Source organism: Oryctolagus cuniculus, chromosome 3, assembly GCF_051225735.1.
Source record: "Oryctolagus cuniculus isolate XC-2025 breed Fujian yellow rabbit chromosome 3, ASM5122573v1, whole genome shotgun sequence".
Classification (NCBI taxonomy): domain Eukaryota; kingdom Metazoa; phylum Chordata; class Mammalia; order Lagomorpha; family Leporidae; genus Oryctolagus; species Oryctolagus cuniculus.
In genome coordinates this window covers 138919370-138945463 of record NC_142869.1, presented here as the reverse complement: position 1 = coordinate 138945463, position 26094 = coordinate 138919370, and the positions used below count along the sequence as shown (strand labels likewise).

The following is a 26094-nucleotide window of genomic DNA, read 5'->3' as shown; positions in this document are numbered from 1 at the left end:
TGAATTTTAGGCAAGGCAAAAAAATTTGATTTCTACTATAAAGGTTATATTGTCTCTAAATCATATCACATTAACAAACAACTGTAGTACAGCAGCTTTAAATCTAGGTGAGAATTGGTATCAGTCCCATCCAGGAAGCTTCTCTGAGTAGTCTAGCTCCTGGCATCAATGAAGTGGAAGGGAAAGACCACTAGTCCAGTAGGTAACTTATGCTGAAGTCCCAGCTCTGCTGTTAACTGACTGGAAATGCCTCCATCGAAGCATCAGGGGAACAGTTCTAACAGGAAAGAGAACTACCAACAAGATACCTGGGCTGAGAGGCTGGCAGGGATGTCATGACTGAGTCTGTCCCACCTGTCAGGAGACTTCTCCAATGGATCGAAACTACCTCACTGGCTGGAGGACCCACTGAAAGCAACGGAAGTCCTCAGGGTACCTGGGCACATCAAAAGAAAGAAACGCTCTGCAAAGCCATTCAGAAGAGAGTACTGCTCAAAGAAAAAGGAAAACACATGCAGTAAAAAGAAGCAGCAAAAAAAAATTTCTAATTAAAAAACACAGATATATTTTTCTTAAGGTGCACTTCCTGTCCAAGTGGAAAATTTAAAAATACCACTCAAATAAATGTTTTTGTCTTGTCTTGTGGCCAGAGGTTGCACTGGGGCGCCAGGAACATGAGGACAAAACCCCTGGTCTCTCACAGTCTAGTGGGAGTGACAGGTGCTGTTTCTCAAGACACAGGGAAGAATTAAATCAGATCATGAGTCTGGTTGAAGGTCAGTTAAATCTGAGATGTTAATAGACATTTAAGTAGTGATGCAAAGTAGTCAGCTGTATATACACATCTCCAGCTCAGGATGGTTAGAACTGGGAGTCTCCCACACCAGATGGTGCTCAACACCATGGAAACAAATGAGATTATCTTCAGAGAGAACACACATCAGAAAAGCAACAGACTTCGGAGAGAGTCCCCGCAGAAGTTCTAGCCATCATTTGGATAAAAGAGAAACCAACAAACAGAGTGGCAAGTATCCCTTCTAGGTCTTCATCCTTCCTCCAAAATCCTTCAGGAATTGCAAACAGAATTCCTTTTGTACTGGAGCCTATGGCTGTTATACCCACACCAGGTGTTTTGAGTACCATCAACAGAGGCCAGCGTTGTGGCATAGCAGGTTAAGCCACGGCCTTCGTGTGATGTCAGCCCCCTATCTGAGTGCTGGTTCAAGTCCCAGCTGCTCCACTTCCCATCTAGCTCCCTGCTAAATGTGCCCAAGAAAAAACAGTGGAAGATAGCACACATGGAAGACCTGGATGGAGTTCCTGGCCCCTGGCTTGAGTATGATCTAGCCCCAGCCATTGTGGCCATTTGGGGAGTGAATCAGGATTGAAGATCTTTCTCTGTCTCTCCCTATAATTCTGCCTTTCAAATAAATAACTAAATCTTTTAAGATATTAAATTAAAACTTAAAAAAATTAAAGAAATTAAATCTTTTAAGATATTTAGTTATTTATTTGAGAGGCACAATTACAGACAAAGAGAGGGAGAGAAAGAGAGCGAGATCTTCCACCCACTTACTCACTCCCCAAATGGCCACAATGAGCAGGACTGGGCCAGGCTGAAGCCAGGAGTCAGGAGATTTTTCCAGGTCTCCCACGTTGAGTGCAGGGGCCCAAGCCATCTTCCACTGCTTTCCCAGGCCATGACAGAGAGCTGGATCAGAAGTGGAGCAACTGGGACTCAAACCGGCACCCATATGGGATGCCAGCACTGTAGGCAGTGGCTTTACCCACTATGCCACAGGGCCGGCCTCAATAAATAAATGTTAAAAAAGAAATCAACTACGAATTTTGTCCATTTCAATAGGTTGCTATAGCGAGAGATTCCACATGAGTGGTATTTCCTGACGAAGGAAGATTCTCCCTTTAGGTGAAAGGTTCACAGCTCAAATACCTTTAAAAGTCAGTTTAGATGAGCCTGAAGCACTAAGACAAGAAAGTAAATGCTGGGTCCTACATCACCTGGAGTGGGCCCATGCTGCTTAAGGGCACTCCAATTCAGTGTTTTATAGAGAAAAATAGAGGGCTCTGCTTTAGTGGTATGGGATGAACTAGTAAACAAAAGCTAGGTTTCCTTGAGCCTATCACTACTGGACAAGGATTCACAGTAATACTAACACTCCTTCCTCCCTTCTTCCCTCCCTCCCTCCCCCCCCCCTTTTTTTTGGACAGGCAGAGTTAGAGAGAGAGAGAGAGAGAGAAAGGTCTTCCTTCTGTTGGTTCACCCCCCGAAATGGTTGTCGCGGCCGGCGCGCTGCGCTGATCCGAAGCCAAGAGCCAGGTGCTTCCTCCTGGTCTCCCATGCAGGTGCAGGGCCCAAGGACTTGGGCCATCCTTCATTGCCTTCCAGGGACACAACAGAGAACTGGACTGGAAGAGTAGCAACCAGGACAGAACCGGCGCTGCAACCAGGACTAGAACCCGGGGTGCCGGCACCGCAGGCAAAGGATTAGCCTAGTGAGCCGCGGTGCTGGCCACTAACACCCTTTTCTTACATTGATCCAAGTGTTCCTAATCTGAAAATCCAAGGTGCTCAAAAGAAAGGTTGCACAACATGAAACACTGCGCAAAATAATTTAAAACATTGTACAAAATTACTTTCGGGCTATCTTTATAAGGTGTATACGAAATATAAATGAATTTCATGTTTCGACTTGGGTGGTTTTATCCATAAGATATCTCACTATGTATATGCAAATATCCCCATATCTGAAACACTTCTATACCAAGCATTTTGGGCAAAAGATACTCAGCCTATATTTAATATCTCTAAGGCCTTTTTTTCCTGTCATTAATAATCTTATCTTTAGAGGAAGTACACATAAATTCTGTGTCATAAGAGGTAGCACTTTTCAAACTAAGCCACCCTGTGCCTTTGGGTAAGTTGTCTCCAAGCCTCAATTTCTCTTCATGTGTAAAACAGAAGTACTGCTATGAGGACCTACTGAAAGAGTGCTTGAAAAAAGCTTAGCACTCAGTGCAGGTTAGACATTAATGAAGGAACAAAGAGGAGGAAGAGGAGAAGAATAAGGAAATGATTATGGAGTCTCTCTAAGTACATCCTTGGTCATCAAAGCGCCAAGTAATGCTGATACAGCTACACAAATCAACTAAGTACGGTACAATGTCAAAAGAGCAAACTAAAAGCTAAACACTTTATTGTTTAACTATTCAAAATTTTAAACTACTAACTGGACACAAATGATAATGTGACTATTTAATGGTGCCTAACAAAATGTATCAAACAGCTATTAAAATGAAAAAGTTTAATTCTCGGCCTTTGGATTAACTGCACTGGCGACCTTTTTGATCATCTTCTGAAAAGTCTAATAAAAAGCAGCACAGAGGAAGGTGCTTGGCAAGCAGCTAAGATGCTGCTTGGGATGCTGCATCCCATATGGGAGTGCCTAATCCATCTCAGCTCCTTCAGATTCCAACTGCCTGCTAATGTGCACCCGGGGAGGGGGCAGACTGCAGCTCAATTATTTGGATCCCTGTCACTAATGTGGGAGACTCAATCTGAGTTCTGGGCTCCTGGCTTCAGCCTGGACCACACCTGGGTGTTGTGGGCATTTGGGGAGTGAACCACAGGTATGCCACCCCTCTCTCCCCTTTCTGTGTGTGTTTCTGTCTGCCTTCCACACACAATGAACAAACACATTTAAAAAAAAGAAAAAGAAAAAAGGAAGCGCATTTTGAAATCTTATACTGTTGGAGTCACATTTATATTTAAACACTTGTCACTTAGTCTAGAAAACTACATAGTTAACTCAAGAGAGACAAGCTTTGGAATTAAAAACACAAATGTCAAACCAGGCTAGATATGAAAAGGGTAAAAGGCAGCCAGCACTGTGGCTCAATAGGCTAATCCTCCGCCTTGTGGCGCCGGCACACCGGGTTCTAGTCCCGGTCGGGGCGCTGGATTCTGTCCCGGTTGCCCCTCTTCCAGGCCAGCTCTCTGCTATGGCCCGGGAGCACAGTGGAGGATGGCCCACGTGCTTGGGCCCTGCACCCCATGGGAGACCAGGAGAAGCACCTGGCTCCTGCCTTCGGATCACTGTGGTGTGCCGGTCGCAACGGCCATTGGAGGGTGAACCAACGGCAAAGGAAGACCTTTCTCTCTGTCTCTCTCTCACTGTCCACTCTGCCTGTAAAAAAAAAAAGAAAAGAAAAGGGTAAAAGGCAGCAAACCTGTATACTACGTCCATGTGTGTTGGTTACCTGTGCTGTTTAGGGCCAAGGATAGCAGTTCCTAATCTCTGCAACCTTCAAGAACAGACACTGCAGTCACTAGGAGATGTGAAGAGCACATGTTCTTATCCCATGTGTGTAACCTGACACATGACACCTTGTACAGGAAAGCACTCAACATCTTTATTACTCAAACAACATATTTTGTGGCACAGGGGTTTAAGTTGACAGTGACATTGTTAAATTGTAAACATGCTTGTGTTCTTAGAACAGAGACATCACATTGGATATCCACAAGGATCCTTTTAAGAATTCAACAGAGAGCGGGAAAACACTCTGTGGTGCCGATTTGCCCCAGCTGCTCCTCTTCCGATCCAGCTCTCTTCTGAGGGACTGGGAAAGCAGTGGAAGATGGCCCAGCTCTGGTCATTGTGGCCATCTAGGGAGTGACCAGCAGATGGAAAACCTTTCTCTTTATCTCTACCTCCCTTTCTGTAACTCTACCTCTCAAATAAATAAATAAATCTTTTCCTTTTTTAAAGGCATTTAAGTTATTCTTCCACTGCTAGAAACAGAGCTGAAAGAACAGTACGGGGGTGGGAGTGGGGGGTCGCTGCAGTGAGTGGGCTAAGGCCTGGCCTGCAGTGCCAGCATCCCATATAGGCACCGGTTCAAGTCCCAGTTGCCCCACCTCCAGTCCAGCTCCCTGCTAATGCACCTGGGAAAGCAGTGGAAGAGAGGCCCAGTGCTTGGACCCCTGCACCCATATGGGAGACCCAGAAGAAGCTCCTGGCTCCTGGCTTCGGACTGGCTCAGCTCCAGCGATTGCAGTCATTTGGGGAGTGAACAAGCAGATGGAAGATCCACCCCCCCCACACCTCTCTCTGTAACTCTTTCAAATAAATCTTTAAAAAATAAATAAATAAAAAGAATTGTACTGGGAAAATTTTAAATCTTTATTCTTGGTTCTCTTAAAGAAGTAAAAGAAAACTGGTCAAACTAACTCCATTTTCTCTGTGTTCTAGAACTCTAAATGTCTTAATTTCAATTACTGTAAGTTACAGGTTTACAGGACTTTTCTCTGGAGCCTTCGCTGAATCCCCAGGTTTCCTTCCTGCTGTCATTCCTTTACAATCCATTCACAAGCTCCCAATTGTCTTGGAGCTGGAGATGGACACAGGTCAGTCCAGAGGGGCTTGATTTTAGCAAATCATGCTTCTATCCTATCTCTATCCTATATCTGCCTGGCCAAAATTAAAGAGTAGGTACTCTTAATTAGTAAATAAAAATGAATTCTTAAAACTGAGTTTCATGGCTGGTGCTGTGGCATAGCAGGTTAAGCTGCCACCTTCAGTGCCAGGACCTCATTCATATGGGCACTGGTTTAGATTCCTGGCTGTTCCAACTCCGATCCAGCTCCCAACCAGTGTGCATGGGAAAGCAGTGGAAGATGGCCCAAGTTTTTGGGCCCCTGCCACTCATATGGGAGACCTAGAAGCAGCTCCTGGCTCTGGACTTTGGCCTAGCCCATTGCTGGCAGTTATAGCCATCTGGGGAGTGAACCAGCAGACGGAAAATCTGTGTGTGTGTGTGTGTGTGTCTTTCCCCCTCTCTCTGTAACTGCCTTACAAATAAAATAAAAAATATTTGGGGGGGGGGGTACCTATTTGGGTCATCATAAATACCCTTTGATCTTTCCTGATCTCAAAGTGAAAAAAAAAAAAAAAGATACTTTTGATGGCATGGTGACTTCTAACATTCTTTTCATAAGCCTATGACCTGGAACAAAGATTATATATGATGTATAAATCTTTAATTTCTGGAATTATCACATGCTGCCCATGTTTCTCAAAGCATAACCATTTCCTTTAGCAAACTACTACTTTAATGTTTAAAAATACATCTAGGATGAGGGTGCGGGGTACATTTTGCATAGCAGTTAAGACACTTGCATCCCATGTCAGATTGTCTGGGTTTCTATACCTGGATCCAGCTTCTGACTCCAGCTTCCTGCTAAATACAGACACTGGAGACGGAGGTGATGGCTCAAAGTAATCAGGTTCCTGCAATCAATGTGGGAGACCTGTATTGAATTTCTGGCTTTTGGCTTCAAACCAGTCCCAGCCAATGGTAACACTTGGGGACAGAACCAGTAGATGGGGAAGCTCTTTCTCTCTCTCTCTCTCTCCAAAAAAGAAACAAATACATTTTTTCTAAACCACATGTCATTAAATGCAAACACACAAGAAAGGAAACACTGGTGTGTTGTATCCCTGGAGAAAACCAGCTGTGCTAGAATTCTGGGGGGCATGGTGTCAACTACTATGATGATTTCTCATGGTAAATACACAGGCTTTTTCCCTTACATGTTACACTCAAAGTGTTGTGTCACTGAATCCTTAATAGGAATTTCTAAGTTCAAAACAATAAAAGGTACCAATCACACATGATGAATCTAGACATTTTTAGACAAAGTTAACTTTGGTAGGTCTACTTTTAAAACATTACTAAACTTGACAAGATTTCTTGGGAAATGCTTGATTTGCAATGATCTAAAACCGTTCCTACAAACAAATCCATCATGAATATGTGGTCTGAAGAACAAGAAGGCCTTTATGGCTCCCCATAAAATCTGTGATTCCATTAAACAGGTTGGTGAAGAGCAAACAGGTTTTACTATTATGATCATCAGCTTCATCTTGCCAAAAGCTGTTAAATCTTTTATAGCAACTCTGAGTGTGGCAAGAGAAAACAGCTCCATTTGTCTTCAGGAGCCAGGTGGGCTGCCAAGCAGGGCCCAGGCTGCAGGGAGGAGAGAGCTGACCACAGCAGAAGCCATGCAATTGTACATGGAGTGGAGGAAGGAAATGAGGAGGGCACAGACACTGCACTCTCATCATACCCCAACACCACTTCTTCACCTGTGTGCTCCAAAATAAATACTTGTAGCAATGCTGAAATGGAAGGGACTGTGACAGGAGACCATCACAGCAACACAGCCTCAAGCACACATGTTCTTCCTGCAACTACAAAAGCCCAGAAAAAATTAAAAGTCCTATGCAAAGAGGAAAGTCACGTGAAATAGCCCAAGGTATTTATTCAATCACAAGCAGCCAAAGATTCCCCCAGAAGAGTATTTCAACCATTCCATCATAGACTGTCAAATTATAACGGTAAAATATCCAGTAAGCCTGGAGGCAATCTTTTCTTCTTAATGGAAAAGACTGGGCCAAACAACAAAATAAATTCTCACAATTCTATGTGAAATCCTACCAACTCCCTTTTCTATAAATGGATATAGCAACACTCAACATGACCAAACTGCAAACCTGCCTCAGCTCCGTATTATGCAGGGGCTCTCCCGTGGGCTGATGATTACTCTGGCCAAGAAAATGATATGCTTACCTCACTCTGCGTCCAAAGAGGACTTTAATAATCACGAGTTGACTCCACCAGAAAAAAAAAAAAAAAAAAAAAAGAGGCTGGAGAAGGGGACAAGAACTGAAATTCAAACCACAATTTTGAATTTTTAACTATAGCATGTATGCACTAGTGAGTTTTGTCTACCACAAACGTAATTTATCTATTAAAGCTTTTTCTTTTTTATCAAACATAAGAGTTTAAAATCTATGTCGTGTCATTTTTTTCTCTCTTTTAAACCAGACATTAGACATTAAACTGCTTCTGCCTTAATATACTCTGCTTTCAGTTAGTACAACATTAAAATCTTGCTAAGTCAGGACAGCAGATAGTTATAATTTTTTTCCTGAAGAGGAAGAGGAACGAAGCATCTCCTGCCAAAAAAAAAAAAAAAACCAAAATCCTCAAAATAACTTTATCATAAGACAACTAGACAATGAATTAAATTGCTAATTAGAGCCACAATAAAAGAAATACACCATTCTACTCCCACAGCATAACAGTGTCAGAAGAGGAAAGCAAAAGAATAAGAAAACAGAATAGAGTAGGGCTTAAGGAAAAAAGATATATAAAGGAAATTCTTTTCTGAATGATAAAGAAAGTTAAAATAACATGATTCATTAGCATCCCCATCTGAATATAAAGTTCAGTGATTTTTGAGTTTTAAAGTTCAGAAAAATTAAAATCTCAATTCTTCATTCATGCTAGCCACATTCCAAATACTCTGAGAAGCTTGGCTGACATTATAGAACCTTCTACCACTGTGAAGTCTATTGGACAGTACTGTTCTAGAGTATTTTAAATAATTTATAGAAATGATACTTTAGGGGCTGACTCTGTGGCATAGTGGGTAAAGTCATGGCCTTCAGTGCGGAATCCCATATGGGCATGGGTTCAAGTCCTGGCTGCTTTTCTTCTGATCCAGCTCTCTACTACGGCCTGGGAAAGCAGCAGAAGATGGCCCAAATACTTAGGCCCCTGCACCTGGGTGGGAGACATGAATGAAATCCCTGGCCCCTGGCTTCAGATCAGCCCAGCTCAGGCCGTTGTGGCCATTTAGGAGTGATGGAAGACTTCTCTCTCTCCTCTCTCTCTCTCTGCCTCTGCCCTTCTGCAACTCTGCCTTTAAAAGAAAGAAAGAACAAATGAAAGAATGAATGAATGAAAGGAAGGATATTTTATATATCCACTGAGCAAAGACTTCTGCAACAAACAGGAGGCAGTGCTGTGGCACACAGAGGGCTGAGTCACAGCTTGCAAAGCCAGTATTCCATATCTGAGAGCCTGTTCCAATCCTAGCTGCTCTGCTTCCAATTCAGCTTCCTGCTAATGCACCGAGAGAGCAGCAAGGGATGATTCAAGTGCTTGGGTCCCCGCCACCAAGACCTCAAAGGTGTTCTGGGCTCTAGCTTCAGCCTGGCTAGCCCTAGCCACTGTGGCCATCTGGGAAATGAGCCAGTGGAATAAAGAAATACCTCTCCATGTGTGTGTCTGTGTGTCACTATACCTTTCAAATAAACAACACTAAAAAAGGGGTTCAGACAGTAATTTCCTCTGATTATGATTAAATAGGCACAACAATAAAAAATAAGATTTAACAAGCCAACAATCTTTGTCATTAGAAAACAGCACCTCGGCCAGCAACGTGGCTCACCTGGCTAATCCTCCGCCTGCAGCACTGGCACCGCAGGTTCTAGTTCTGGTTGGGGCGCCGGATTCTGTCCTGGTTGCTCTTCTTCCAGTCCAGCTCTCTGCTGTGGCCCAGGAGGGCAGTGGAGGATGGCCCAAGGACTGCACCGCATGGGAGACCAGGAGGAAGCACCTGGCTCCTGGCTTCAGATCGGCGCAGCTTCGGATTGGTAGCGGCCATTTGGGGGGTGAACCAATGGAAAAAGGAAGACCTTTCTCTCTGTCTCTCTCTCACTGTCTAACTCTGCCTGTCAAAAAAAGAAAAGAAAAGAAAAGAAAAGAAAAGAAAAGAAAAGAAAAGAAAAGAAAAGAAAAGAAAAGAAAAGAAAAGAAAAGAAAAGAAAAGAAAAGAAAAGAAAAGAAAAGAGCACCTCTATCTATCCAAGACTGCCACCGAGACACAGAGTGTGAGAATCCCAAGCAGTGGCTGAACCCACTGTACCACAATGCCCACCCCTTATAGCCTCTGTTGATAATTCATGCCAATGTTCAATACTCTGTGTGTTGGAGTGGGTGTTTGGCCTAATAGTGAAGACATCAGTTAATATAACCTCGCCCCACAAAGGAGTACCTGGGCTTGACTCCCAGTGCCAGCTTCTGATTCCAGCTTCCTGCTAATGCAGATTCTGAGAGGTAGCAGTGAGGTATAATGTAACTTTGGACTCCAGCCACCATCATGGAAGACCTGGATTGAGTTCCTGGCTCCCAGTTTAAGTCCTGGCCCTGGCTAAGTCCTGGCCTTGGCTCAGTCCCAGACATTATACATTATGAACATTATGGGAAGTAAATACATTATGGGAAGTAAATCAATGGAGAGGAGCTTTCTCTGTGTCTCTGCCTCTCAAATTAACTTTAAAACACACACACACAAGAGTGGGGGGTACAGAATAGCGAGATCCCAGTGTTGAGGAATTCATCCACTCTCTATCAATGAAATGGTAAATACTGCCTTAATTTTTCTACCCATTTCCAGAGTAGATAATGAATACCTTGCTGCAACTCTACAGTATCTCTTACATTCTTCTACACTAGACAGGACAATGCATTTCTTTAACATATTCTTAAAAAGACATTATTATGCTCCACAGGAGCAAGCACATGTTTTCAATATCAGCAACCATCTCACTTCCTAAAATGTTTCTAATGGCTCTTGGTAAACCTCAGCATAAAATCTGACAGTTCTCCTTGCTACCTGGGTGCAACGCATCCCTCACCAATCTTCCCATCCTTCCCCTCCAATTGTTTCCCAACTTCATGAAATTACTCAGTCTCAAGAAGGTACCACATTTCATTTCACCCTGATGGCCCACATGCTCTTTACTCAGCCTGGAATTTAAATTCCAGAAAGAAAAATGGAAAGGTCTTGACTACAAAGATGTTTAAACTTTGTAACACAATAGTCACTGGCAAATTACTGAACATCTACAGGCCTGGGTAAACAGCAAAGATTAAAGAAAGCACTATAGCCCAGCAGATAAAGCCACCACTGGCATCCCCATATGGGCTCCAGGTCCTCTTCCAGCTGCTCCTCTTTCGATCCAGTTCTCTGCTTAAGGCCTGGGAAAGCAGTGGAAGATGGCCCAAGTCCTTAGGCCCCCGTTCCTACATAGGAGACCTGGAAGAAGCTCCTGGCTCCTGGCTTCCTCCTGGCCCAGCCTTGGCAGTTGCGGCCATCTGGGGAGTGAATCAGTGGATGGAAGATCTCTCTGTCTCTTTCTCTCTCTCTGCAACTGTGCCTTTCAAATAAAGTGAGAGAAGCTTAATTTCTGCCCATCTTTTTTTTTAAAAAAAGAAAGAAAGCCATCCATTTACTTTGAATGTTTTGTATTCTGTCTGGTGCAGATCTTACAACTTTTGGAAATCCCTGCCAAAATTAAGGTTTATTAGCATAAATGGAATATGCAAATGTTCCTCACACATTATGTCACTTAATTGCTAACATCTAATCAGTAGCACACTAAGTACTTGTACACTCAGGTAATGAACACAGAAGGTACCAGAGTAACATCTGACTTTACTAGCAGAAAAAGATAAGGAACAAAGACCTATAGGCCAACACTATCTAGCATGTTGTTTAATATTACCCATGCAACACTCAAAAGGAGACAATTTTGAGAATCTTAAATGAAGAGTAACTTTAAAAGTCTTTCTGTAACCTGCTAGTGAAAGAATGAAGAAGCACTTTCTGAAGGGAAATTCATACTCCTTCCTTATCAAGAACCATACAGACTGGCATTGCAAGTGTTTCCACTTCTAAGACCAAGATCTGGCGAGGAAAATCATGGTACATATGAACTCAGTCCTGCAGCCTTTCAAAACAATACTATAAAAAGTGATGTTGGAGTGGGTGTTGTGGTGCAGCGTGTTAAGCTGCCTTATTAGGATGTCCACATTCAATATTACAGTGCCACTGCCACTCTGGGCACCTTCGCTTCTGTTTCAGTTTCCTGCTGATGGCTCAAGTGCTTGGCCCCCTGTCACCCACATGGGAGACCCATCAGAGTTCTAGGCTGCTGGCTTCAGCCTCACCCAGCCCTGGCTGTTGCAGGCAGACATCTGGGGAGTGAGTGAATCAATGGATACAAAATACCTATCTTTCTCTCTTTCAAGTAGATGAAAACAAACTTTTTAAAAATATGATACAGGATTATTTAACCACATTAAAAATTGCATATGTTACATGTATAAAGCCAGATTAAGTCATCTGTCAGTATGATATTGGCTCGACTGTTGATGGTGTGACTGCTGAAGTATGTCAGCTTAGTTAGTCTCTAGAGATCTACTTAGACTAGAACAAAAAATGAAATGGGAAAAAAATTAATCACAGCAACTGACCTTCAAAGTTTTGTAAAAATGTGGTGGTTTTATAATCTTTTTGCCTGAAATCCCTTTAAAAAAAAAAGGTAAGTATTTTGAAATATACAGTAAGCTCATAAGCAAGTAAAAAAGAAAGGTTTGGTTATCCTGGGGAAACTGGCATCTTTTTCTCCTTATAAATAGAAAAAAAAGCAATGTCTCTTTTCTAGTATGGTGGTCCAGAAACTTGAGCCAAAATTATTCAGCACCTTTAGTACCTCCTCCCAGTACTTATCTGGGTGTGCTTCTGACCACCCCCCATTAACCTTCTCTGCCTGTACTGCCTCTGGCTCTCTCTCCCACTGCACCACACTGCAGGTGGATGTCACATTGGCCTGAATGCCTTTTCTGTGGTGAGGAGGAGGGGAATGTGGAAAAGGGGGAAGAAGAAAAGGAATGAGGTGGAAGGCATAAGGATAGAACACTATTCTGCCTCTATATAATTTTTAGATTAGTTCCATCATAGTAGATACTTAAATATTTGCAGAAAATACATTATTTAATACCCAACTTAAAAAATTGTGTATCTATGGGGGAGGAACCTTCCCACAAGTATTCATTCCAAACAGTTGATATTTTACTGAGTGTTGGTATCTGAGTATGCAGTTACTTGAACAGTGCTCACCAGTGTTTGGCATATCTGAAAGGCCAGAAAACTCCAGAGACATATCCTTGAGCATGAAAATAATTTTGTAGTTACATGCCTTCATCTATAGATAGTGGTTAGTACTCACAGGATTTGAAAATCTCTTACAAGTCTGCATAGGTCCATGGCTCAAAATTGTGAATCAAGGTGCTACAGCACAGAAGAGAATGATGTTACCAGGAGCTGAGCCTGAATAGCAAATACTCTATTTTTAAGGCTCCTGTGAGTTTCGTTTGTACCATCATTTAAAAGTGAACTAAGTCCTTAAACTCCAAATTTTCAGCTTGTCTTTCACAACCAGAGTGGCTGGCATAACCTGGCCTACCTTTCCACGTGACAGTCATCAGCAAGTGCTGACCAGCATCCCTCTCTTCAGGTGGGATTGGAGTCTCTTGCATTCAATACACCCCTACCTGGCCCACCTCACTCACTTGTCCTGGCCTTAGTAAACAACTATGTTTGGTCTTGTAAAATATGTTTCCCAGAAATGCAGAGACAGTTACATGTAATTCTTTTATGGAGTGTCAAGGGCCACCCACTCTATTATTATCCATGGAATAGCGCTTAGCACTGTGTGCCCAAGAAATGGACCAAGTTATGTTAGGGGGAGGCCATCCATCAAGACATCTTTTGTTTGAAATTTTACACAAATATATTGAAAAATGCTAAATTTCTGTGCTATCTTTGTGGCCCTGGTTTCCAGATCACTGAGTGGCTAGTGCACAGCAGCTGCTGATAAATAATGGATGGTGGACAGATAACAAACATAATCTACTAAAATGAGTCTTAATTTCTTCCAGTCCCTGGTACATAAAGGATTTTGATACAAAAGGAATCTGTACTGCGGTTGTGAAAAGCAGCTACCTTTTTACTGTTACCACTGTTGGTATAATAGCTGCTCACATTTGTTTAGAACCTCCCTGATAAATTCTTCTTAATCCACCACAGTGGAAGCAGGAGGGGATGCCAATGTGAAGAAAAAGCATGACTGCTGGTATGCAAAATGATCTTAGGGTATACTTGGGACTTGGCATTGGATTACACTGAAGCACATACTGAGAAAGTCACTCTTCTCCCATGGTTCTTTCCATCTATCTGAGTCTATCAAACAGCAAGTCCCACTTTGGTCCTAACACATGTTACGCCCCTTTATGATTCTTGCCAATTTAATTTCCCCTGTAAACAGTGGGAGCATATGGCTCGGGCTGAAATCCTTTATCAGACAACAGAATCTAGACAGGATTTAACAGCAACTGCTTTTCAAGGCAAATGGTACTGGTTCTCCATTTCTGATAGGAACAGAGAGATTTCTTTCTAAAGAAAATTAAGTTTTTAAAGACCATTATAATGTGATAGTTAATTTTAGATGTCAACTTGACCAGATTAAGGAATAACTAGAAACCTGGAAAAGGACTGTTGTGGGTGCGTCAGGGTTGCGGTTTCCAGGGAGGCCAGCTAGTGAGTCTGGACTAGATGAGGAAGACCAGCCCTCAGTGTTGGGGGAACTTTTGTCACCTGTCTTGGACATGAGAACTCGAGGCTTTGTGGCCTTTGGACTCCATGATTCACACCAGCTGCTCCCTCTCTAGACACTGGGGCTTTTGGCTTCCAGTAGAGCTCAAAAGAGTTACACACTGGGCTTTCCTGGTTCTGAGGCCTCCTGACTCAGACCAAGCCCCACTATTGGTACCCCAGGGTCTGTAACCTACAGACAGCCTGTTAAAGAACTTGTGAGCCAACTTCCCTAATAAATCCCACTTCGTGTATCTCTATATGTATCCTACTGGTTTGGCCTCTAGAGTCCTGACTAGAACATTTTTTAATCACAATTAAAAAGACATGATATGAAATAAGTATCAGTATAGTATAAAGTGCAAATGTGACGAAAAGCACAAAGGTCATACACAAATCACTGATATTTGGGAAATAATTGCCAATGGTTCGATGTTCCTTTTTTGGCGCAAAGATAGAATCCATTCAGATTTAATTTCCATTCTACCTTAAAACAAATTTTAAAAATGTATCATAATAAACTATACTTTACGTAATAAAAAGCTAGAATTTCTAAATTTGACATGTTAATATAAATTAACTATGCCAGGATCACAGAAACAGAAGACTCCTTTTACCAAAAATCTTTCCACAAAGTTCATAATTTGTAAATTGTCAATGACAGTATTTTGTCATCCTTTTGTGATAAAAGCACATTTATATGTATTAGATCATAAGATGGGGTTAACAACAAGTAAACCAGTAAGCAGAACAAATGTCAAACAGCAGCTGTGACAAATGCTACAAAGGGGATGTACTTGATCCTGTGAGGGCTTATAATAGGTGTAATCTGACCCACACAGGGCTTCCATGAAATGAGAGGGATGGGAATAGCAGAACAGCAAGGCCACGATGAGATGACCAAACAGAGACAGGAGTTGGACTCAGCTGAGAAGGGAGGTGAGGACTGGAGAGCGGAGGTGCTCGACGACCCAGATGTGGAGCTCACCTTCATCCAGAGCACAACGGCAGACAGTGGATGGGTTTTAAAAAGGGAGTGACCACCTGATCAGATCTGTGTTCTGAACTGTGATGTGAGCAACCCACCAGCCAGGGAAGCAGCAGAAAATAGGATCAAAGCTTAAGTTGGTAACATCTAGACCAAAGAAATAATGGCAGCTCAGAAAAGTCTTTTTTTTTTTTTTTTTTTTTACCAGAAAGTAAATGATAACACTACACTTCTAAAGTAGACGATATGGATATTTTAAGCACTAGAAATGGCCTAGGGCCGGCGCCACGGCTCAATAGGCTAATCCTCCACCTTGCGGCGCCGGCACAACGGGTTCTAGTCCCGGTCGGGGCACCGGATTCTGTCCCAGTCGCCCCTCTTCCAGGCCAGCTCTCTGCTGTGGCCCGGGAGTGCAGTGGAGGATGGCCCACGTGCTTGGGCCCTGCACCCCATGGGAGACCAGGAGGAGCACCTGGCTCCTGCCTTCGGATCAGCGCAGTGCACCGGCCACGGCGGCCATTGGAGGGTGAACCAACGGCAAAAGGAAGACCTTTCTGTCTCTTTCACTGTCCACTCTGCCTGTCAAAGAAAAAAAAAAAAAAAAAAAAAGAAATGGCCTAAAGTTTAATTCTTCTAAAATACCATGAATTCTTGGTCAGCCCTAAGGTGGTCAACCTACCCTGAGGGCTTTAAAGTGAAGTGGACTGGAGTTTGGCAGAGGGGGGTTCCAGGGTTAAGGGCAGGCAACAATCACTGGGGCTCTCTGATTTACTTCCCTGAGCTCCCAAATCGAACTGCTCCTTCTGTTTTACGTCAACTGAGGAAAATTTCTGCTACAGAAACCGAGTCAGAAAACCAGTGTTAACACCTATGGTCTCCAGGACCTGAACAAAAGATGAGAATGAGCCCATGGGAAAGCAGAGCCTCAGATCACTGCACCTAGTGTTCCCTTCTGCCCTGGTCTTCTCATACTGACCTCCTTCCTGGAAGTCAGTACTCAGACAGAGGGCCCTGTCAGCTGCTAATCCTCAAATGGCTCCAACTCTGGGTGACATTGGCACACCCACCAGAATGCTAACAAGGAGAAAGAAGGACAGAAGGGAAAGAGAGGAAAGGGAAGGGAGAAAAAGACACGGTACCAAGTTGGCAAGAAGCTGCACAGAGCTGGCAGGCTTTGGAAAGGCGGTACAGCCATTAAAACCCAGTGAGTGCACTCCTACAAACATACTCAACAGAGATGCATGCACAGGTTCCTTTCCCAAAAGACAAGCATGCAAGTGTGCACTGCAGCACCACTCTCAACAGCCAGCAGCAGCAAACACCCAGAATGCCCTCTATAGACTGGATTAACAGACTGAGGTACAATCATGTAGTGACTACCATACAGCAACGAGACTCAATTTACAGCTACATACAACATGGGTGAATCTTACACAATGTCGGGAGAAGACAGGCCGGAAGCCTACACAGAGAGTCTCCATTTACAGTGTTTGAAATCAGACACAAATGAACAGCCATTTGAAAGAAAAGCATTTAGTCCTTATCTTAATTCTAAAACCCAAAATGAACCACTTCTTCACTATGAAGACCCTAAAGCTTCTAAATCTAAGAGAAAGTCTTAAGTGACCTTGGGTTTGGCAAAGATTTCTTAAGGTAAAACACACACACACACACAAACACACACACACACGTGGGTTTTTTTTTTAATTATCAAAAAGCTGGGTTTAATAGACCTATTGCTGGTACATTCCTTAATTTTTAATCCTCCCCTCCCCCCCCCCCCCGTGCCAGTTTCCTTTTTCTTCCAGGTTTCTCTTTTTGCTTTCCACATCCACTCATCATTATCATCTGCCCTCTTTCTCTTCACTTAAAAGAGTTTCCAAATTAAGGGACAGAATTAAAATTCACACACACACAAATGGCACGGGTTCTTCAAGTACCTGAAACATGGTTATACTAGGGGAGGAACAATAAGCAGGCTCCACTACATCTCACCTGTCCTGTTTATTCAGCACTAGTGAAACATAGGCCACAGCACAGTAGCATTATGGTACTTGCTCTTCTCCAAAACAAGGTAGCCAGCAATGTGGGGATTCGGTATTTGCCAGCTTTCTGGGATGCTAAAGCATCAGGCTAGAATACTTCTTCTCTGCACTAGTACAAGTCTAAGAACTCATTTTTAACAGTAAAAAAAAAAAAGTTAAAAACACAAAGAAAATTGGCCTTTAGTATCTGTTTCCTGAGAAAAACCAAACCTATGTAGCACTGCTTAGTTATTAACTTTTAATTGATTGTGAACTTTACTAATTACAACAACATCCATTTTATACTTAACAATAGCAGGTGTAGGCGATGCTGAGGACAAATAAATGTAGACTCTCAGCTTCTCAGATTCCCTTCACAAACTCAGCAGCCCTCTCAGGGTTTGGTCTGAATGGGTCGGAATTCACAGCTTTGAGCACTCTGGGCTTACGCTTTAAGCCATATACTTCTGTTAGAAAAGTTCACTGCAGAAGCAGCAATATAACTGACAAAAACTTGCACCCTTGGGGTATTTCTGGTATGATCTGCCAGTCTTCCCAAGAGCAGTTCTTTTAAAATACACATGCACACACACACATCCCACTTTTTCTCCCTTCATGTCTCCCCATAAATGACTTAGAAGTGGCACCTGAACTGTTTAGATGCCCAAGTTCAACAATGGAGTGCCTGGGTTCCAGTCCTGGCTAGGGCTGCTGACTCCAGCATCTTGCTAATGCAGACCTCGGGAGGTAGCAGTGAGGGCTCAAGCAACTAATGTTCGTATCTCCCATATGGGAGAGAGCAGAACTGCATTCCAAGCCATTGGCTCTGATCCCAGCAGTTACAGGCATTTGGCGAATGAAACCATGGAACCAGAGGACAAATATCTTTCTTTGTCTCTGTCATTCTGTTTCTCAAGTTCAATATGAAGACGGGGGGGGGGGGGGGGGGGCGGCTCTGAAAATCTCATTAAATGGGAGCAGATAAGAAAATAAAACTGTCTAGCACCACCTCTAATGTGTTTAGGACAGGCATTCATTCCAAATACACTCAATTTAAAAAGAAAATGTTTGCAGGATTTACTTCTAAAATCTCCAAAGCAGGAGATTTTAGATGCCTTCCCCTTAACTAGCTATACACATCATTTATTGTTGTTTCTAAAGATTTGTTTGTTTGTTTGAAAGGCAGAGTTACTGGGGGGAGGGGATGGCAAAGAGGGAAATATTCCATCACATTTGGTTCACTCCCCAACAGCCAGGGCTGGGCCACGCCAAATCCAGGAGCCAGGAACTCCATCCAAGTCTCCCACATGGGTGCGGGGCAAAGACTTGGGCCATCTGCTGCTGCTTCAGCACGTGCATTGGCAGGGAGCTGAATCAGAAGTGCAGCAGCCGGGACTCAAACTGGCAACCTTAAGGGATACAAGTGTTGCAGGGGCAGCTTAACCCACTGTACACCAATGCCTGGCCTCCCACAATTTGTTTTTATTCATTATCAGGCATCATTTTTTTTTAATTTTTTTATTTTTTGACAGGCAGAGTGGACAGTGAAAGAGACAGAGAGAAAGGTCTTCCTTTGCCGTTGGTTCACCCTCCAATGGCTGCCGCGCTGCGGCCCACACGCACCTCTCCGAAGGCAGGAGCCAGGTGCTTCTCCTGGTCTCCCACGCGGGTGCAGGGCCCAAGCACTTGGGCCATCCTCCACTGCACTCCCAGGCCACAGCAGAGAGCTGGCCTGGAAGAGGGGCAACCGGAACAGAATCCGGCGCCCCGACCGGGACTAGAACCCAGTGTGCTGGCGCGGCGCCGGCCCTATCAGGCATCATTTTTAAAAATTCATTCAACAATATCTTTGCCCTTCACTTTTAAAATGAGTAAATTTAAGTTTTTCTCTCTCCAAAACACAAAACCACAACAACATAAACTATGACTTTTTGTTATATTGCATGAGTTTGAGTCCTGAGTCTATTTAGAATAGAACATAATAAGGACCCCCATACCTCTCCTATGAAATGGCATTTGATGGACCTCCCTGTTCTATTAAAACCTAAAAACATAATTCTGAATTTTGAGTGGTATTGAGATGTTAGGATAACATTTTCTGTTTCTTTTTTCTTTGCTAATGTATTTTCTAATTTAACCCGCAAGCCTCAAAATTCCACTATAAATCTACCTCAAATCACATTTTTCTTTTTCAGTGAAGGGATTTTAAGAGGCTACATAATTAAATTAGGTTTATTTTTTCTTTTTCTTTTTTTTTTTTTTTTATATTCCAGAAACAAAATCTGTTTGTGTTAATGACAACTTTTGGCTTTGTGCAATCAAGTAGCTTCTCCCATCTTCAAAGAAAAAAGCCAGGTTTCTTTATACTTTCTACCAACACATATACTGGAACATTGACTGGATGTAAATTACAAATATCTTTTAAGACTTATGCCACCATGCTTAAACCACTAACTCTAACTTAAAATTTTTAAATGTCAAACCAAGGACTTTTCAAATGTAGGTAACTGGTGAACAAGAACTGAAGAATGTGATGGTAATACAACATGATACTAAAAGTATTGGATTCCTGGGCAGAATATAGCATTACCAAGACATGACTTTTGTTTTTTTGACTTCAGATTTTTATTTTCAATTCCTTCCCAACAAAAAGATAAATGATCTGACTACTCATTATTACATGACTTTTAATTAAAAGAGGAAAAAATAATATTTTCTATTTTTAACATGTTTACATTAATGAAACAACCACATTTCCACAGTGTTGTGCTGAGCCATAAGGTACAGTTATCTCCATTAAGCCAGCAATATCACAACTGCCAAATGTATCTCTAAAACTGATAAGGCAAGGTCTGGTATCACTATGAATAAAGTTACCTTAAGCACAGTGGCCGTTTTCTAATCTTTCAGATCATGACCATATGCATCCCTCCCTTTCCTTCAGAGAAACCCAAGAACCTAGATAATAAACTATTTTAGAATCTTTTCCTTTAGAGAATGTATTTAAGCCAGAAAAACTTTATCCATTCTTTGTCTCTCAGTAATACTCACCCACTGTTCTACTCTCAATTTGTCAATAAAGAATTCATGATACCAAAAAAAAAAAAAAAAAAAAAAAGGAAAAAAGGTTAGCAGCAGCAGCTAGCCTTAATTACAACTGTCATCTTCAAACTCCAACATTACAGTTGGCACCTGGGCTGCTGGCTGTTCTCACCACCACCCTTTCCCTTCCTAGCACCACCATTTCACTGGCAGAACATTCCCAAGGCTCCAGACTGCTTTTCATCTTGCAAACAGAATGCTTAAAACCAGACAGCTAGCCATAAACTAGAAGTTGAACACCACATAAAAACAAACACAAGCGGTCCTACATCTTTCTATTTTCTATCTCTAACGAAAGCAGTAACATCATCTTTAATTATAATGCCCTAAGTTATACCCAGAAGCTTTTCACCTGAGTATACTAAATACATTGATATATATGATCATTTTGACATCAGATTGTGTCCTGCATAGACTAGTGTACTTTAAATAAATCCATTCTACCAGGGCAGGTTCATCACCATTTTTTTCTCAGTGTTTTCAGTGTACGATTCCTTAACTACCAAGTTAACTCCCCATAATATTTTCTTAAATATTATACCTACAAACATAAAAAGATAACCCTGAAAACTAATCCTAGAAAAATCAACATACTTTAAATATAAAATATTAAGTATAAACTGTTTAGGTCCCCAAGAGAAAGATAAGCATAAACTATGCCTGAGAACCTCAATTTAAAACATTATGTAGTATACACAATTTTGATAAACAGAAGTGAACACAGTGTTTGTATATCAAAATAGGCAACTACAGCCTCATTTCTTTCTTTAGACAAAAATATCTTAATTGTGTTTTTAAGACAAAATAGTCATTCTGACGAACTATCTCTTTACAGGTAAAATCACATGATTGACAGATAAAATAATTGCTTTAAAAATACTTCTGAGTCATTTTGTCCTTACCTGCAGGCATGAACCATTACTGCATGCAGTGACTGTTCCATTTCCTAGCACAGACTTGAAGAAGCATCATATCTCTCTTTCAGAATGTGACTAATCTGTGGGTTTGCAATTCCTAAGCTATTTACAAATGGCACTCCTTTTCCACATAAGAAAATATTTATCACAACCAAATATCAAGTATTTTTAACCTGAGCCTTACAAATAACCTTGGTTATTTACTGTGTAGCAGCAACCTCAAAAAATGGAAAATCTAACAGTAGTCTTTCTTACAGAAAGCAAGATTTTTGTTTGCTTGTTGGTCTTTAAAAGCCCTCCACAGCTGTCACACAGGAGCCAGCGGTAGGCTGTGTTATGGTGTGCATGCTGCAGCTGATCAGGCTTCACTAATTTAAAAAAAAAAAAAAAATCAATTACCCTTCGCAAAAGCAGAACAGCTTGCCCAAATACATCTTCAATACAGCACAATACCAGCATGCAGTACAATACGTTATATAGCAAACTTGACAAGAAAAAAAAAAATATGTCCTGGTTTGTTTCTTAGCAATGCTACACCATTAATTGTTCATGCAAGAGATGTAGCTGTACCTTTCTGAAGAGGACGACTTCTCAGAGTTAACTGACATCAGCAGCTCAATCTTCTGCTTGATTTCTGGAAAAATCAGAAAATATTCACAACCAAGATTGCCTGCTCTGGCTTCCAAGCCTTATATCAAGAGATTTTTCTTCTCTAATCCCTTTTGTTCAGAATGAGGCCACAAGATTCACAGTACTTCTGTTAGGACCGGGATTCAATGGTGCTATAAAGGGAAAAGGCTCCAGAGGCATCGGGCCTTGCTAAACTATGCACATGACTGTTTATGAAAGCAGGAAGTACCATTTCTTTAAAGCAGAGGGGGTGTTTTCTCTGTTAAGGTAGAACTAGCATGGCTCTACAGCAAGATTTTAAATTCAGCAAATCAAAATCCAGACAAGAAATGCTAACGTCAGAAATGAACACAGTAGATAATTTAAAAAGCCTGGGGAATAATATTACAGGCTGTGATGAACAGATATACAACCCTGGGCTGCTTCTATTTCTCCAGTCCAAAAAATATGGCTCAGTGAATCATTTTTGTCACTTAAGAATGAAATATTAAACCAGCACCCCGATATACAGATTAAAATTTGTTAACCTTTGTTCTATTTTCTCAATTATCTTTAAAGCTATATTTACTACCTAGTCTCCAACTCCCTTAGAGAAAGACTTTTTGTTTTGTACCTGAATTTCCCCTCCTCCTTCGCAGTACGGTACAAGTGAATAGCAACACCCAGTTACCAAGCAGAGATAATATACTTGTCCTTTTAGGAAAGGACTGACAATGCCCAGCCACAACAGAAATGTGAGCACCAGTTCAATTTAATTGAAAAATAATTGCCAATATTGATTTGGAAAGGAGATATCAGACTAAAAGGGAAGGAAGTGTGAAAATAAGAAGGGGAGGAGAAAGACAGGGAAAAAAATCTAAAAGATTCCCTTTAAAATACTGACCAACCTAAAGCATACCAAGTGAACAAAATGGACACGATCCTATTATTTTTTGTGTAAGGCTATTTTCCTATTCCTGAAAAGTATTTCCAACTGATCTTAAAATTAAAATCTACTTTCATTATAAAAAGTTTACATACCAAAAAATAAAAAAACAAAACAAAACAAAAACTAGTATCACTGAAATGCCAATAACAGTCTCAGTATTTCAAAGCAGATCTTGACAGCTTTTCAGGGCAGGAGGGGAGGAATAAATTTTTATTTTTAAAAATGTTGACTAAAGATGTCAAAGTAGAATATGAAAAGATTTAAAGAAAAAGAAGATCAAGTTATAGTTGCAAAATATGCAATGGACCTGTGTGCTAAAATAAGGGTTTTTCCAACTTGTTTAGGCTTACCATTTCATCTCAGGGGCATTATCAAAATAGCAGAAAGTGAATGTATGATGGAAAGAACAGAATGTATCACAGGCTATAGCCAAACTGCCTGACTCGGGGAAGAGCACAGACCACAGTGGTTCCACCAAAACGATGATAAAGAGGAAACTTAATTTAGGATTCTTAGTGGATTACAGGTGTCCAAAAACACTCAGTGTCCAAAAACACTCAGCCATGCCCCAACCACTGCCAGTTTTAAACAGAGTCAGCGTTCAATAGCTCAGACTCTGCTTTGAATACAGAAATAGGTTCTTCCATATTTTCAATAATTGTATGACCTTGGAGTCATCCCCATAGCCTCAGTCTTCCTCTCCTATAAAATGGGGATAATAATTTCAATTTGAAAGACTGTTATTAGGATTTAACGAAATAATCCATGAAAAATCAAGAATTGTGCTTGGCATGTGCTAAGCCCTCCTGCCTGTTGCTATATAATGCCTAGCAAAGAACTGTACTCCCTCAATAAATATTTACTGAGTGAGTTAGTGAAATGTAAGCCATGTCCATCTGATTTTAAATCTCGTTTCCATAGTTTAAACTCACCTCAAACTATCAACTTCAACATCACCACAGTAATTTTTTTTTTTTATCACCACAGTGTTAATCTACCTCATACCTCTTTCTAGAGAACTTTCTCAAGCCTATCAACCAGCTGCTTCAGAAATGAGATTACATTTGAACCTGTCTTCTTCAACACGGCCACATTTAAATCAAAAAGACCAAAAGTTCATACTTCAGTTTATCTATATAAAATCAGTCAGTTAAAATGAAAAATCCCAAGCTCTAATGAAGTTAACACCCACCTTGTAAACATTCTGTCACCATTGCAACCTCTGAGCCTTATGCATTCCATCTGTTGCTCCTGCCTGGTGCTCACCCATGGTTCTGGTTACCTGCCACAGTCACCGACTTCCATGCCACAACACCTACCACAATCCTGGGGACTCGGACATTCAAATCAACCAACTTCTTAAACCCCTGGTTATGCACCTTGGCCTCCTCTTGAACCTCTCTATCCCAGAAGTCTCCCACTCACATGCCCACAATTAGAACACACTCTTACACTGCACATGCTTTGCCCCAAACAGCTATTTTCCAAGTGTATTCAGTTACTTCCAGGGTAGGATCTAAGACCCTACACTTTACTTTTTTGCAAATATGTCAGCCATCTTTTCCTTTAAAATTCTGCTCTTCCTATTAAATTTTGGTTTTTCCCACATCAACATTCTTTTAAAATCTTCATCCCAGTTTGCTCTAATATGCTGTATGTAAATGATAGACCCTCCCAGAATTTTACTTTGGTTTATGAACAGAGAGACCTATATCTGCTTTTTAAAGTCACATTCTAAAACCTTATACCCTACACCAACAATTCTAAACCGACTCTGTTTACCCATTCCTTTGTACTTCCAAAGCAGCAGTCTCAGTCTCTTAATTACATATTAATTTAATCACTCACTGAATTAAGCATTTAAGCCAATGAGTGCAAAAATAAAGGTCCATCAAACTAATTATCTAATAGTTTCCCTGTGGGGTCAGTGTTGTTAAGCCGCTGCTTGCAACAGCACCCCACATGAGAGTGCCAGTTCAAGTCCTGGCTGCTCTGTTTGTCCAGCTTCCTTCCAATGCAAGGCAGCAGAAGATCGTAGACCAGGATGGAGGTCCTGGCTCTGGCTTCAGCTTCACCCAGCCCTGGCTCTTCTGGCCATTTGGGGAGTGAACCAGCAAATGGAACATTCCTCTCTCTGTGTCTCTGCCTTCCAAACAAAAAAATCTTTTTAAAAGAAGAATAGTTTCCCCACAATTTTCATCATTATTTCCTATGAAATTTGTCCTCCATACTGCTGTACTTATGCTCAAAAAATGCTTGACAGTCCACTGATCACTCCTCTGATATTTCTCCATCTTTAATCTTTTACCAATGCTCTCAAGATCCCATTTCTATTCATACCTAACGACCATATTTACTTCATACAAAAATTAAGCAAGTGGTTCCTGTGTAGTCTGAATATATATATATTCAAAGATTCATTTTATTTATTTGAAAGAATTATAGAGAGAGGTAGAGACACAGAGAGAGGTCTACCATCCGCTGGTTCACTCCCCAGATGGCTGCAATGGCCAGAGCTGCGTCGATCTGAAGCCGGGAGCCAGGAGTTTTTTCTGGGTCTCCCACATGGGTGCAGGGGCCCAAGGACTTGGGCCATCCTCCACTGCTATTCCAGGCCATAGCAGAGAGCTGGACCGGAAGAGGAGCAGCTGGGACTCGAATCGGCACCCATGTGGGATGCCGGCACTTCAGGCCAGTGCTTTAACCCGCTGCACCAACAGCACCAGCCCCATAAATATCTTTTTAATTATGGTAAATTGAAGTTTTATTCATAATTACTCTTGTTTATATTTAATTATATTTACTTGAAAGGCAGAGACAGAAACAGATAGAAGCATTCAGAGACCTTTCATCCACTGGTTCACTCTTCCAATGTGCACAATAGCCAGATCTGAGCCAGGCCAAAGCCAGGAGGCAGCAACTCCATTCTGAATCTCCTTTGTGGATGGCAGAGACCCAACTACTTGGGCCACTGCCTCATGCTTCCCAAGGTGTGCATTAGCAGGAAGCCAGACTGGAACTCGAAACAGGCATTCTGCCAAGTGACATCAACTGCTATACCAAACACTCATCGCATAATTTTGTTTGTAATTTCTAAATAACAAGACATAAGTTCTGGGTTAATTTTTTAAGGC

General features: G+C 41.7%; 1 protein-coding gene across 26 annotated transcripts in view; it reads right to left on the bottom strand.

The window, feature by feature from the left end:
* The window catches only part of SRPK2 (SRSF protein kinase 2), a 280381-nt gene that overhangs the window by 142100 nt on the left and 112187 nt on the right, over positions 1 to 26094 (bottom strand). For 12 of the 26 annotated variants that reach the window (XM_051849701.3, XM_089328484.1, XM_089328483.1 and 9 more), the window contains one exon: positions 21973 to 22036. The exons of 8 other annotated variants lie outside the window; for them this stretch is intronic. In XM_051849701.3, the coding sequence (XP_051705661.1) occupies positions 21973 to 22036 (64 nt within the window). Of the gene's footprint in view, positions 1 to 21387; positions 21771 to 21972; positions 22245 to 26094 lie in introns of those variants that run through there. 6 more of the 26 variants (XM_089328493.1, XM_070071181.2, XM_089328497.1 and 3 more) reach the window with 3 other exon arrangements.